Source organism: Grus americana, chromosome Z (genome assembly GCF_028858705.1).
Source record: "Grus americana isolate bGruAme1 chromosome Z, bGruAme1.mat, whole genome shotgun sequence".
NCBI lineage: Eukaryota > Metazoa > Chordata > Aves > Gruiformes > Gruidae > Grus > Grus americana.
In genome coordinates this window covers 55,171,906-55,184,445 of record NC_072891.1, presented here as the reverse complement: position 1 = coordinate 55,184,445, position 12,540 = coordinate 55,171,906, and the positions used below count along the sequence as shown (strand labels likewise).

General features: G+C 45.8%; 1 protein-coding gene across 7 annotated transcripts in view; it reads left to right on the top strand.

Moving 5' to 3' along the window:
• PSD3 (pleckstrin and Sec7 domain containing 3) overlaps positions 1-12,540 on the top strand; it is a 115,738-nt gene that overhangs the window by 57,250 nt on the left and 45,948 nt on the right. The window contains exon 1 of one of the 7 annotated variants that reach the window (XM_054809229.1): positions 7,066-7,455. The exons of the other annotated variants lie outside the window; for them this stretch is intronic. Within the exon in view, the coding sequence (XP_054665204.1) occupies positions 7,297-7,455 (159 nt within the window). The 5' untranslated portion in view covers positions 7,066-7,296. Of the gene's footprint in view, positions 1-7,065; positions 7,456-12,540 lie in introns of those variants that run through there. 7 annotated transcript variants of the gene reach the window in all.

Here is a 12,540-nt window from a genome sequence, read left to right as displayed (position 1 = left end):
GAGTAATAACCACTTAAAGCACACCTACGCAGAACCATGACTTAAACCAGATTATGATGGTGCGAGCATTGCTTTGGGTCCCGTGAGTAACGGCAATCCTGTCACCTCCCTGCCCCATCGAAATGTAAATGTATTTTCTTTTTGTGTTCTAGGAACTTGCTTCAATGCATATAAAGAGAAAAATCTGAAATCTATGCACTTCTCTCAGGTCGAATAAGCCCAGGTATTGTGTTGAGGAAAGCAACTCAAGATAATAGCAAAAACCTAATACTCTCCCACTGACTCTGTCCTTGAGCAGGGAAAGTAGAACTTTAGAAAAGGCTTAAAACAAAATTTTGTAATGGTGAAGCAGGAATAAGGATTCCTCTGCATGGTACTAGGGATTGCTTATCTTGCTAGGAAGCAGCCATTACAGGATGGACCTGTTTCTGCTTTCATGGTCTGCGTTGCTCTGAATTATTTTGGCTCCTCCAACCTTTCATCTCTTTGCTTTCCAATTGTAATTCTAAAGATCTCACGTAGCCCACCAGGCTTTTGTGTCAGCAAGGAGTGAAACCCAAGCAGAGTCAACTAAGAATTTCCATTACTACTGACTGCAATTACATGGTTCAATACTAGGCTCCTAATGAATGTTTGGGGGTTTAATTTTCATCTGTGGAGGCAAGGTCTCCATTGTGTCTTGTCCAGATTGATCAGGCAAGTGAATCATTTGATGTTTAGCTTCTCCAGCCTGTCAGATAGTCAAGGCTGTCAGTAGTCCCCTGGTTTAGCTGAAATGCTTAGCAGGTCCTGAGGACAAATGTCACTGTTCAGAGCTTCCCATTTCTTGTGCTGTCAGTGTGGAGGATACAGACTAGTAGTCTCTCGGAATGATGCGCTCTGCCACTTTAAAGGAGGAATTTTGGGCTCTTTTCGATCTGGGAAATCTCTAATACAATGTCACACATACATTTTGGTCCCTGTGACATATTACTCCCACCTCCATGTAGGTAGAAAACAAATTCTGAAAAACATTCTTTGATCTTCCACCCACTGATCTGCTTGAAATTTAAGTTCTGTGCTGCAACTCGAGGGAAGGAGGAGTAGGAATATAATTTATACCATATTTAAAAAAAAAAAAAGAGGAGATGGGAGGAGAAAACATTACTTCCACCAGTTTTAGGATTGTTGCTGTATAAATCTTTGGTATTCCTTCCTTCTGTTTATCATCACACTTCTCAAATGACATTGAACTATTCTCTCTCTGACCCAGTTACACTGTTTTCTTTGAAGCAAGAGCGCTAGATTGCTCCTTAAATTTTGATTATTTTTTTTCCTCCTTTCCTATGATGTTAAATGGAACATTTAGTTCCCTTCTGAGATCATACTTCCTTGGGTGATGGTGTATTCATAAGATATCCTGGTACAAACATGGGGCGAATCCAAGCCACCTATTTTCTGCCCTACTGACAGATGAGTTCTGGCAGGAGTCTTGAGGGTTAGGAAGGCTTTCTCATGCTTTTGGGGCAAGACAGCTGGCTGTCACTCCATAGGTACATGCATTTGTGGAGGAAATGGATGTCAAAGGTTATGCCTACTTTTCTCCCTGGAGCTACTTCTTCCATGGTGCAATGCTTGCAAGTGCAGGTGACACCCACGTGAAACCTGTCTGGTTCTGAGTGGCCTGAATTCTCCTTTCTTCTTTTTTCTCCCCCCTCCTTTTTTATTTTCCTTTTTCCTTTTTGTTCTTGCTGTGTTTGCTGTCTGAATCAGAGAGAAGCATTGAAGGGTGGTTGTTTTTCTTTTTTATGCACGTATCTGGGAGAGTGCTGGGTAGTGAGAAGTTATTTCAGTGTTGTTGACTCTAAGGATGCTCACTGCAGGGATAGAGGCAGGGGTTGTTTACAGCCAGTCTGAGAGAGTTGGTAGGCTTTACACCAGTGCTTGGTTCACCTCCTTGTGGGTTGCTGCCACAGCCATGCAGAATTTTAGAGTTTTTATGCTTTTCTGTATTTGTTCAAGGTGCCAGTGTTTTCTGTAGCTACATTTGGCAGTTTTAACTTAAGAAACTTGGTAGTCTGTGTTAGTTGGTGCCTACTATGTGGCTCACTTAATTTCTGTCAGCCCTGTTGGCAGTAGACAATAGTTCCTAAAAGGAGGAATGCAAGAGGAGAAACTTTTTCCCGTGGAGACGATAGTGCTTTGTCAGGAAACGCAACAACTAGTCAGTGACACAGAGCTGTTTTCAGATACGCTGCAAGAAAAATGAAGATGGATAATGGTATCTCTTCACTTGCAATGCTAATCAGGAAAAAGGGGGCGTGGTTGTGGATGTGCTTTTAGCTTGCTTCTCATGTGAAGTAAAACATACAGACTTCAGTTGCCCTTATGGAGTCAAAGGAGCAATGCTTGTCTTTTCCTGGTGCTATGAGTTGATGTGGTTTGCTTCATGGTTGAGGTCATCTAAAAGCACATGCTTATGCAGCAACAATAGCCTAGTTGACATGGGATAGCTTTCTGGGCTGTAGTAATTTGACCACTTTCCATTGTAAGGATTACTTTCCATATTGTAAGAGAAATCAGAGTCATCCCTAGGGATTCCTTCAGAGCCTATAGCACAGGTGTATGTACTACAATACAAACCATAAGAAAACAAAAGATTCTTTCTGGAAGACATCAACAGATTTTTTTTTTTTGCTGATAAATTCAGATTGGGATAAAACCCACCATCTCTGTAAATGTCTGGTAATAACGTACTGTGGTTGGTGGAGAATAGGAGTCTGTCATGGGGAAAGCTAGGTGGAAAATTTTGGTTTATAATTTTGAAATTTTCTGTCAATATCTGTCATTGTTCCACCATGCCTGCTGTTACCTTGTTAGAATTCCTGTTGACCTGGTTGCTTATGCATGCAGAAATGAAGTGGTTGCTCTAGGATTTCTGCTGTTTACAGGGATGGCAGTTGGAGACATTCAGATTTAATCTTGATTGTCAGCTCCCCCTAGTCAGCAGACCTCAGAAATCATTATCGTAATATCACAAGAATGCCAGTTCAATAATGTTACTGTTGATCAGTTGTTGACCTCTAGTTCTGTAGCCATTGTGTATGAGTAGCTTATCCAGCAGAATTAACTTTCCCCTCCCTGTCCATTTTGGGGAGAAGAAAAAACAAGGATGAAGGAAGAAGGAAAGCAATCTTATGAAAGATTTGATGTTGTTTATTTAACAAACAGTATTTAATAGCAGCATTAAATAGTGCCAGTTTTCTGTGCTGCACAAATATGTTACTGGCTCTGGAGAGTATATTTCAGGTAATTGGGGTGTTTGTATGTATTTTGTTGGCTTTTGTTGTTGGTATTCTTATCACTGAGATCAGTCATAAATCATGCTAATGGCTTCTTGTGGCTTTGTGTGAGGATATTGGAGTTCTTCAGACACAATGACGTGGTCCTTGGGTTTGGTCCCTAAAAGCCAGTATTGATTTCACTTAGAATTCCCCAGCTTTTCTTCTTGTGTTGTTGATTTGCTGAATGATGTTAGGAGGACCAAGCAAGGACCAAGTACGTTTGGCCTCCCAGGGAGACCTGACCAGTGGGAGGAAGAGATGGGAAGGAACTTATTGCACTGTAAGTTGGAACGGCTGCCTGTTTCCTGGATGGGTGATGTAGTCTGCTGTAGTGCCTGTGAGAGGTGAAAATCTGTTGGGTTGCTTTAAAAGGGTGAGATGGAAGAAATAGTAGAAACTCTGTTTTTCCCCTCCTGCATCTGTTTTGGCCCAAAGTTTAAAATTCTGCTGCTGGTTTATGGTTTGCTCCTTAGAGGTGCTGGTAGAGAAGGTCCATAAATAGGATCACCATCCTTTTGGTCCTCCCAGTGGTGTCACTGGACTGTTCAGACTCAATACTGACTGAATTCTGCCCCTTTCCCACCAGCTCTTTGCTGTCCTCTGGTCAAGGGGGAGATCATGGCTTCTTGACACACCTGGAGGGACCCCTGGGTGTAGACAGCTTTGATTTTTCTGGTATTGCACAGCCATACCAGCCCCTCTTTAAAAAAATCCCTACTATCCCTCTATTTATGGTAACAACCCACTTCTCCCTCAGAAATCCTTGTTGCTCAGTTACAGACAGAAATCAATCCTCCGTGCATGCTAATTTCTAAAATGGTGGGACTTCTCTAATGTTGAAGAGTGGTCTTTCCCCAGAAGACAACAGTCACTGTGTATGCAGGGCTTCCAGCTTAACCAGGAGTACAAGATTGTATTATCACTTGCAGATCAGGGGCACTGATGAAATCTGAACTGAATCCCTGAGCTGAAGACGTTTAAGGCTTCAAAAGCACGATCTCAGGAGGCTCTCTCTTTTGGAGAGAGTGAGATGAGAGAGAAGTGTTTTCCATACTCTATTGGACAAAAAATAAAAAAATATTGAACAAGATGCAGCCTGTCACCCTTGGCATTTTGGACTGCTGCTTGGTTACCGCAGAACTAGACCTGCTCCCTCATGAATTAAGGTGCCTGTCCTACCTGAAGACCTGCTAACCTCAACTCAGAGGATGCTAGGTGGAGAACTGCTGCACTTGGGCAGCAGCAGCGGTGCTGTGCTGTGGGTAACAGAGGAGAAATGTTGCTGTGATTCAGTCTAGCTTTTGTTTAATAATGAAATTTTTCTGTGTAATTCCCATTGGCCTAGGTCTGTGTGTGATATTTATGGGATATAATTATTTCAGATGTGTTGAGGGTGCTTGGGGAGGTGACCTTATAAATCTGAGAGCAAGAATAATCTGCTAGGCAGGGGGCTGGTAGGATAGGGAGTGATTTGTGACCATCTACGTAGCACCTGTCGGGACCTGCTGCTTAGCTCATCTGGAGCTGTTTACTTGAAGTGAAAAATTCCTCTAAGAAGAAATTTTCTTTGAAAAGCTTTTCCACTAGCAGTGGATAATTTCAGACAGGTTAAGTAACATAAAACCTTTTCTGGGAAGAGGTACAAGTAACTTAGAGCATGCAATTGCTTGTTGCCAGAGAAAAAGGGTCTTCTGTTCCTTCAGATCCCCCCTAGCAATGACAGGTTTGTGTTAAAAGGCTAGAGCACGCCTGGAATTTGATCTTAATGTGTGAGGTTGGTGGACTTGCTAGGCCTGACTGTTGTGAAAATGAGAATGCATTTTGCTTGTTTGCCAGGTGGGAAGAAGTCTGTACCTGAAGCAGGAGAGAGGCAGGTTCTGGGGGAATCAGAAGTTTGTCACCCCAGGAACAGTTTTTATATTGATATTTAGGTCCCTTGTTCCTTGTTCCACTGACCATTGTCCTTCAACGTGGTCCACACTGATTGCAATCTGTGGGCAGGATTTGCATCTCTAGCAGCATCCTTGAGGGTAAGTCAAGCAAAGAGTGACTGCTTACTGAAGGGCTGCTGCATACTGGGAAGGCAGCAACATATTTTACAAGCAAAAACGCTAGGACGATAATGCGGCTCTCTAGCTGTTTGCCCGCTGAGGATGTAAATCCCTGATTGCAAGAGGCTGGGAAGGTGTATCCAGAGGAAAAGCCCACTCAATTCATCTGCTTCTTATCTACTCCTGGGTGCTGTCACGCATGTGACATAAGGTAGCAAACTCTTGCTCTGCCTTAACATGGCTCGGCTGACACTGAACGGGACTTGGGTGTAAATGGGGGCTGGAGCCCCTTCACCCAGCCTTCGGCTGCCCGACATGCTTCAGCACAGAACATTTGCATCAGTGTGCCAGGGCACCAACCCCTCATCCCTGGCCGCACATGCAGACTTGCAGCTCCCTGTGTGTCATGAGTGGGACAAGAGGCTCTGGTGTCCTGCCAGACCATGACCCCGCTGCTGCTGACCTTGCCCTGCCTTGTGGGCTGGTGGCATGGGGCAGGTTACTGAGCCCGGTGTTAGCCCGTGGTGAGGTCCCCATGCTGCACAGTCTTCCAGCTCCTTGTGCTTCCTCTGCACAAGCTGTTTGCCTCTTCTGAGTTTAGGATGGTATCCCGGTTGTCCACTTCTGCCTTGGTGCTTGCATGAGCTGCGCCACCTGCCCCGGCATGTGCTGGCAGCTGCCATGACCTCTTGCTGAGCAGAGCAGAAATCTCTCTCTCTCTCATCAGAGCAGGTTGCCATGGCAATGCACAGTCTGCTGCGCTGTGGGTCTCCAGGAGCCAGAAATGATGGTGCTTTTGCAACATTGAGGTAAACATCTCTCTTTTCCCTTATATAGTACCTCCACCCCTGGTAAGAGCACCAGCTGCCATAAGCGTCAGCCTCCTCTCACCCCCTGTGCGGGGGAGAGCAGCTCCAGGCGCCGGGAGCATGCCTGATCCATGGAGCCAGGCTCCTGTGGGTTGGAGCGGTGCTTCTGGCATATGTGGGCCATGGCAGTGACCCTCCTGTCACTGGGTGTTGTGGGTTTCCCACTGGGGAGGAACAGAGCATCGCTCGTGGGGTCAGCTGCCAGAGCGTGCAGTTTGCTCGCAAAGGGGTATGGCTACAGCTCTCCTGAATGCTGAGGTGGGAGATAGATCCCCAGATGCTTGCTCACTGGTTTGCACTGGTCACCTTGGGAACATCACTTCTTTTCCCCTAAGCCCCTCTTAGAGCGTGAAAGTGGTCTTGCTCTCCCTTGCCCCCTGGGAAGACACCCCAAGGACTCTGGCTAATGTGTGCAAATGCTTAGAGTCATGGAAATTTGCTGGGACATCTCTCTGGAGCTTGCCAGAACATCGTTATGGTGCTGTGGGCTTTTGCTCGTTTCTCCAGTGCTTTGGGAAACCGTCAGTATTTCTCACGTCCAGAAGGTGTAGCTGGCAGGTGATTGAAGACTCTCTTTACGGTGTCCTTTGTTATTGCAGGCAGTAATGAGCATGGCAGGCTGTTGCAGGCAGGGAAGTGTGGCTGTGTGAACTGAAAATGAATCTCTTGCTTGATCTGCTGGCATTTGTTCCAGCATCTTTCTCTCCACCTCTCTACCTCTCACTGATAGTGTGTGTATGAAGGGGGAGTTGATGCTGAAGAGGGGAGTGGAGCAGGGGAGGAGTTTCTATCAGCCTCTTCTTTTTCTTCTTTTTCCTTTTTTTTTTTTTTTTCCTCTCCCCTGTCCAGTGACGTGAGCAATGCCTGGAACAATCAGGCTGGCTCCAAACAGCGTGCCTGAAGATGCTGGTTAAAACAGCCTAGAGCACTTTAAGCAAGCACTGATTGCTTGAGCCTGGGCTCTCCAGACATAATCTTTTCCAGTTCCTCTGCAGGGGATTGGGAAGTGCCATTAGCTTTCTTTTTCCCCATCCCATACGCTCACTTTTGGAAATGATCGGAGTTAACAGTGTTCAGAGCACCAGCAAAGTCCGGGTGAGAGCCACAGGTTCGGTGAAATACTCCCGAGAAGAATCTCTCTGGCGGCAGTCCCATCGGTCAAAATCCATGAAAATCTCCAACTCCTCTGAGTTTTCTACTAAAGAAAACAAGGTAAAGAACTAAATATTCATAGTGTTTCTCTTTCCTAGGAGTGGAGGTGGTGTTGTTGCAAAGGTTACACTCTGCAGGGATTAAGGGCTCTGGATGATCTGCAGTGATCACAGAACTGCTGTCAGATCAGAAAAAAAATTTCTAGGCTTGAGGAGAGATGTGAGGGTGAAAAAGGTCTGGTGTGTGATCATGGTCAGGTCTTAGAGGAATGCCCTGTCACTGAGCTTTGTGCAATAGTAAACAGTGAAAACTTGCTAGTGAGAATGCTAATTGGAGCTCTGCTCTCGGGAAGGGTGCTGGAGTTGGCATGTGATGTCCTTGGGATTATCTGTTTAATGGGAATGATTTTCTATAGAAAAATAGTTTTTGCTCCTTCTCCTCAGCTCTGTGGTTTAGTAGGTGTGGGTGCTAGGTAAAAATATCGTCTCACTTGCATGCATGATTAAATACTGCCATCAAGTATTTATTAGGAAGGCATCACTTGTGCATTCATGGGAATACATCAGTGTATTGTAGCAGTCGGTAGCACAGGCTATACCCAGCTGCTACAGTGGCTGTGTGCAGCATTTCCTCTCCGAGCCCAGTTGTTCGGTTCCTAGGCAAACAACCCCCACTCTGTGCAGTATCGCTTCTTTCCTCGTTCCTCTCTCTCACTCAATAACTGAGGCACCCCGGAACCCCTGGCAAAAGCTTTAATAGCCGTCTCCCTCCCAAAGGTGCTCCTTGTCTCCAAGGCTTGTATGAACTTCATGCAGTGATCAAATATGCCTCTAATTTCATTCCTGCTGCCAATTGATTCTGCTTTGGGATTAGAAGATATAACCATTTGCAAAGGTGTGTTGAATAAGGCTGAAATATTTCAGAGCGTCAGCCAAAGGCATTTAACCATGTCTTGTGTCCCTGTGCATGCAAACAAGCAGGCACATGCATGAATCTTCCTGTACTGTCCCTTCCCTAAATCTCATACCTGTCCTGAGAGAAACCTCCTGTGCTATGGTGAAAAGATCCCAATGCTGCACAGTAGTTCCTAGCAGATTGCTCTCTGCTGGCTTATGGGTTGTATGGTATTTCAGAGCCTCAGCTGCAGAGCTTTAATCACAGAGTAATGCATAGAAATAAGTGAAGTATTTTATTCAGTCCAGTTTCAGGAACCTCTGTTTTGAGTGCCTTATTGACCATAACTAAGAAACAGTGTACTGCTAAGGCAGTGACAAAAAATAGCATGACTCGGGCTGTTGCTGATGCAGTATCTACTGCTCCAGCAAATGCCAAAGTTAAGGCTGCATCTTGCAGTGATCTAGTGATTGCTTTCACCCTAGGCATGGGAGTAACTGTGCAGTATTCAGTGGGGGGATTTATGTATGAAAAGTCTCTGCAAATGGCAGAAACTCAGGTCTTTTGACATTTGGTGAATCACTTAATCTCTGTATTTCTGTTCCCTCTCCCAGGCTTTGTGTCCACTGTCTATGCATGGTGTACTGTCTGCAGGGCAGAGACTTTCTTCCAGGGATGGTAGCTGACACAGTTAGTTAGCTACTGCAGTAATGAACGCTCTGTGCTCATTCCTCTGTGGGATTCACATTTCTGCCTCCTGACTGCTCTGGGTAGTTGTGTGAGAGATATCCACTTTTCCTCCTGCCTAGCTCAGTAAGTTGGGAAGCATATTGCAGCTTTGTTTTTGTTTGTAGTGCTGTTTCCTTATTTCATACAGAGGTATTTGTGTCTGTGGAGCATCTAAGACCTGTAAAAGCTGAGTTACGGAGGGCTAAGAAGATCCCTACGTGCCCATCAGTGATGCCTGCCGAGTTGACAAGATGACAAGCAGCTCTGCCACTGATTGATCTTGTGATTTTGGGCAGCCCTGTTCTTTCCATATGTCTGTTCCCCCTTCTGTTCTTTGTCTGCCCATCTATTTTGCTAAGATGTCATCAATTTAGAGAACTGATGTATATTTGAGCTTTATTTCTTCTGTTGTTGGTGGAAGAGACCTGGAAGTTGTCGCCAATGTGTAGCATTGCGAAGGAGGTCTTTTTATCAGTGTAAATCTGTGTATCTGTGCTTGTACATCACCTCTCATGACATGTCTTCTAGGCTGGGCTTTCTGAACAGTGGTGCCTAGTGGATCCCCTCGGTCTCAAGCAGGGCTTGATTTGTAGACTTCTCATCTTCCATATTTCTGTGGGCATGTTTCCCTCTTTGTGTCTCAGCTGCCTTGTATTTTATCTGCTCCCCATACAAAGTGATTACAATGCTCAAGACCTGTTTCTGTGACTGCTTCAGCTGACTTAGGAAAAGAGATAGATTTAATCCATTTGTGCCTCAGAAGCATACTCCTCTGATACTTCACACTTACGTGACTCAGCCTAATTTTCTGAGCTAGAGAGTATTATATGTCTTCATGCTCTAGCCATTATGAACAAGGCACCAACGTGGTGCCTGCATATGAGGTCTACCTGCTGCCAGTGTCAAAGAAGCTAGGTAGCCCAAGGACCCATCATCTCCTTGAAAAACATCGGGTAGTGCTTCTGTGTGCACATACATACACACATGCACCTGTATGTATACAGGCTCCACTAGGTGATGCATCCCAGGTGTGTATCATAGGCAGGTATCACAGCCTCAGGCCAGCAGGAGAACCTGTGAAAAGGATACTGTGATTCAATGTACTGTTGTTCCCCGGGAGAGTAGGCTCAAACCCAGGCTGCACGCAAGGTGAGTCAGAGGACCTTAGGATCGTCTGTGGGACCCAGCGTGCTCAGCAGTCTCTCCTTAAAACAGACTCTGTTTTCACGCAGCCATGGACTGAATTGCTGAGTGCCTGTGCCTGTCCTGCCTGCAAATGCACAGGGCCAATAAAATTTCTGAAATAGGTTGTGTAGATGCTCCATTATCAAGAAACACTTCTCTAGCCTTTTCTCTGTTCACCCATAATAATTCAGTATGCTGCCTTTACCAGTAACACTGATGAAACACTCCAGCAAGTACAGAACAAATCTTTTCTAGCAACCCCCATGTATGAATTTTACAGAGGATGCATTTCTTGTGCGGCATTAATTTCTTGGCTTTCAGGAGCCCCAGCTAACCATCCTTTTCTGTTTTATGATAATATATCTGGCACAATCTTTCCTTCCTTTTTTCTTTCTCCTCCTCCCCCCCTCTTCTCCATACAAACCAGATTTTTAACAGAGGAGTTTCTCTTAGAAATGTTCTCCAGCTGGTGACGCACTTGAAATTCCCTGGGTGAAATGATCTCCTTTCCTTCCCCCTAAAACATTCCTATCAACCCTATCTCCACCCACACCAAAACAACATTCATCAGTTCCATATGCTGCCGAGCAGCTCTGTGCTGTTATATGAATAATGTATGCTGGCTTGTTAAAAGAACGTTTGTTGTACAAACCAGTGGAATTTGAAACTGAGAGTGATATCAGCAGACATGCCATGCCATGCACTAACCCCTGGGCTTCTTGGGGGACTACTCTGGCATCGTTGCTGCATCCTCGTCAGAAGGGAGAAAATACATGAGACATCATGGGCATGCAGGCTTTGAGCCTGGCAAGGAGCTACAGGCACTCAGTGATCAGAGCCCTTATCCTTGCCTTGCCAGGAGTTACAGATCTGTGCACGAGGAGAGGAGAAAATTTCAAGATCTGGATTTTGTGAGAGGGTGGCAAAATAGGAGATGGTGAAGTAGTGTATATCTGTATGCAAGCAACAGTTCTGGGGGAGGGTCAACCGTCAGGTGATCACCCAAACACCAAACTGGGAGTGGTATATAGCAATGTGTTGCACCCCATCCCAACCTGGCAATGGCACAGAGACGCACCCGGGTCCAAAGGATGGGCACATTAACACCTATCAGGACTGCATGCACACACCTGCAATGTCTGGTATCTGTTGCCTCTAACCTGTTTTATTTTTGTAGGGTTCTGCTACTTCCATTGGTTTTCCTTCCTCCAATAAACCACCTATGGTGGGAGCTGGGGCTGGTGTGTGGCTGACTGCTGTGGTCCCAGGGGCAGAGCTGATGGACCACTGCTGAGTGACTGGGGGAGATGCTGAACTTCTGACTGAGCACTTCTGACTGCAAAGACTGATCACGTCTTTGCCCAGAGGTGTGGCTGGGGCTTCCTGGGCTGCCTGGGATCAACCATGTCACTACCAGCCAGAGGTGAAGAAGAAATGTCCCCAGGCAGGGCTGCTTCTGACAGTGGCTGCAGGGGAGGATGGAAGGGGCCTGGGTCAGACAGCACAAGAGCATCCCTGTCCTGGGGCTGCAGAAGGCACACGGGATATCTCCTGTAATGGTCAGATGGTCATTCCCCCAACAATGACTCCAGAAATCAGGGTGAAGCTGGGTGTGAGCAGAGAGCTTGGGAAACAAAAACTGGAGAAGATGGTCTGGGTCATCCCTGCTGCCTCTCTGAACTTGTTATTGGTTTTGCCTGTTTCCCTGCTCACAGCAGGTGTTTTTGGGTTCTTCTTTTTCGTGCATAGAGCAGGTGTAAGAAATATCTACAGTGAATTCCTTTCCCTCAGGGCAGGCTTTTTTGGATGGGCTAGTATGTATAAAAAATCAGTAGTCTGCTTCAAGAGCCAGCCCTATGTTGCCTTTCGAGGGGAAGGGTTCACACAGTGCCCCAGGACCTCTTGCACCCTGCTGGCCAGGCTTTGCAGACCCTGTGCCCACTTGTTACCCAGGTGATTTACCGAGATGACTGTCTGGGTAATTTCTTACCTCTGCACAAAGAGGCTGAGTCACAGCATAGCAGGCAGTTGGCAGGTGCCAAGAGCAGCCTGTTTGAAGGGGTCCAATGGTTTCATGCATGTGAAGGTTTTGAGGGAGGTGAGGATGGCGAGTGACCTTTTTTTTTCTTGGCAGCTTTGTAAAACAAACAGGAGTTTTTAGAAGCACTCCTGCATAGTTTTGCTTCTCTTTCCAATTGGAATAAAAGTACCAACTGGTGAGAGTTTGTGGAAATCTGGATTTTTAGTTGACCTACCTGCTTACCAAAGGGAAAATGGAGATGGAATTCAGCAGCTTCTTAGAGTTTTACAGGCTTCCACTTATAAAAGAAAGTGTAA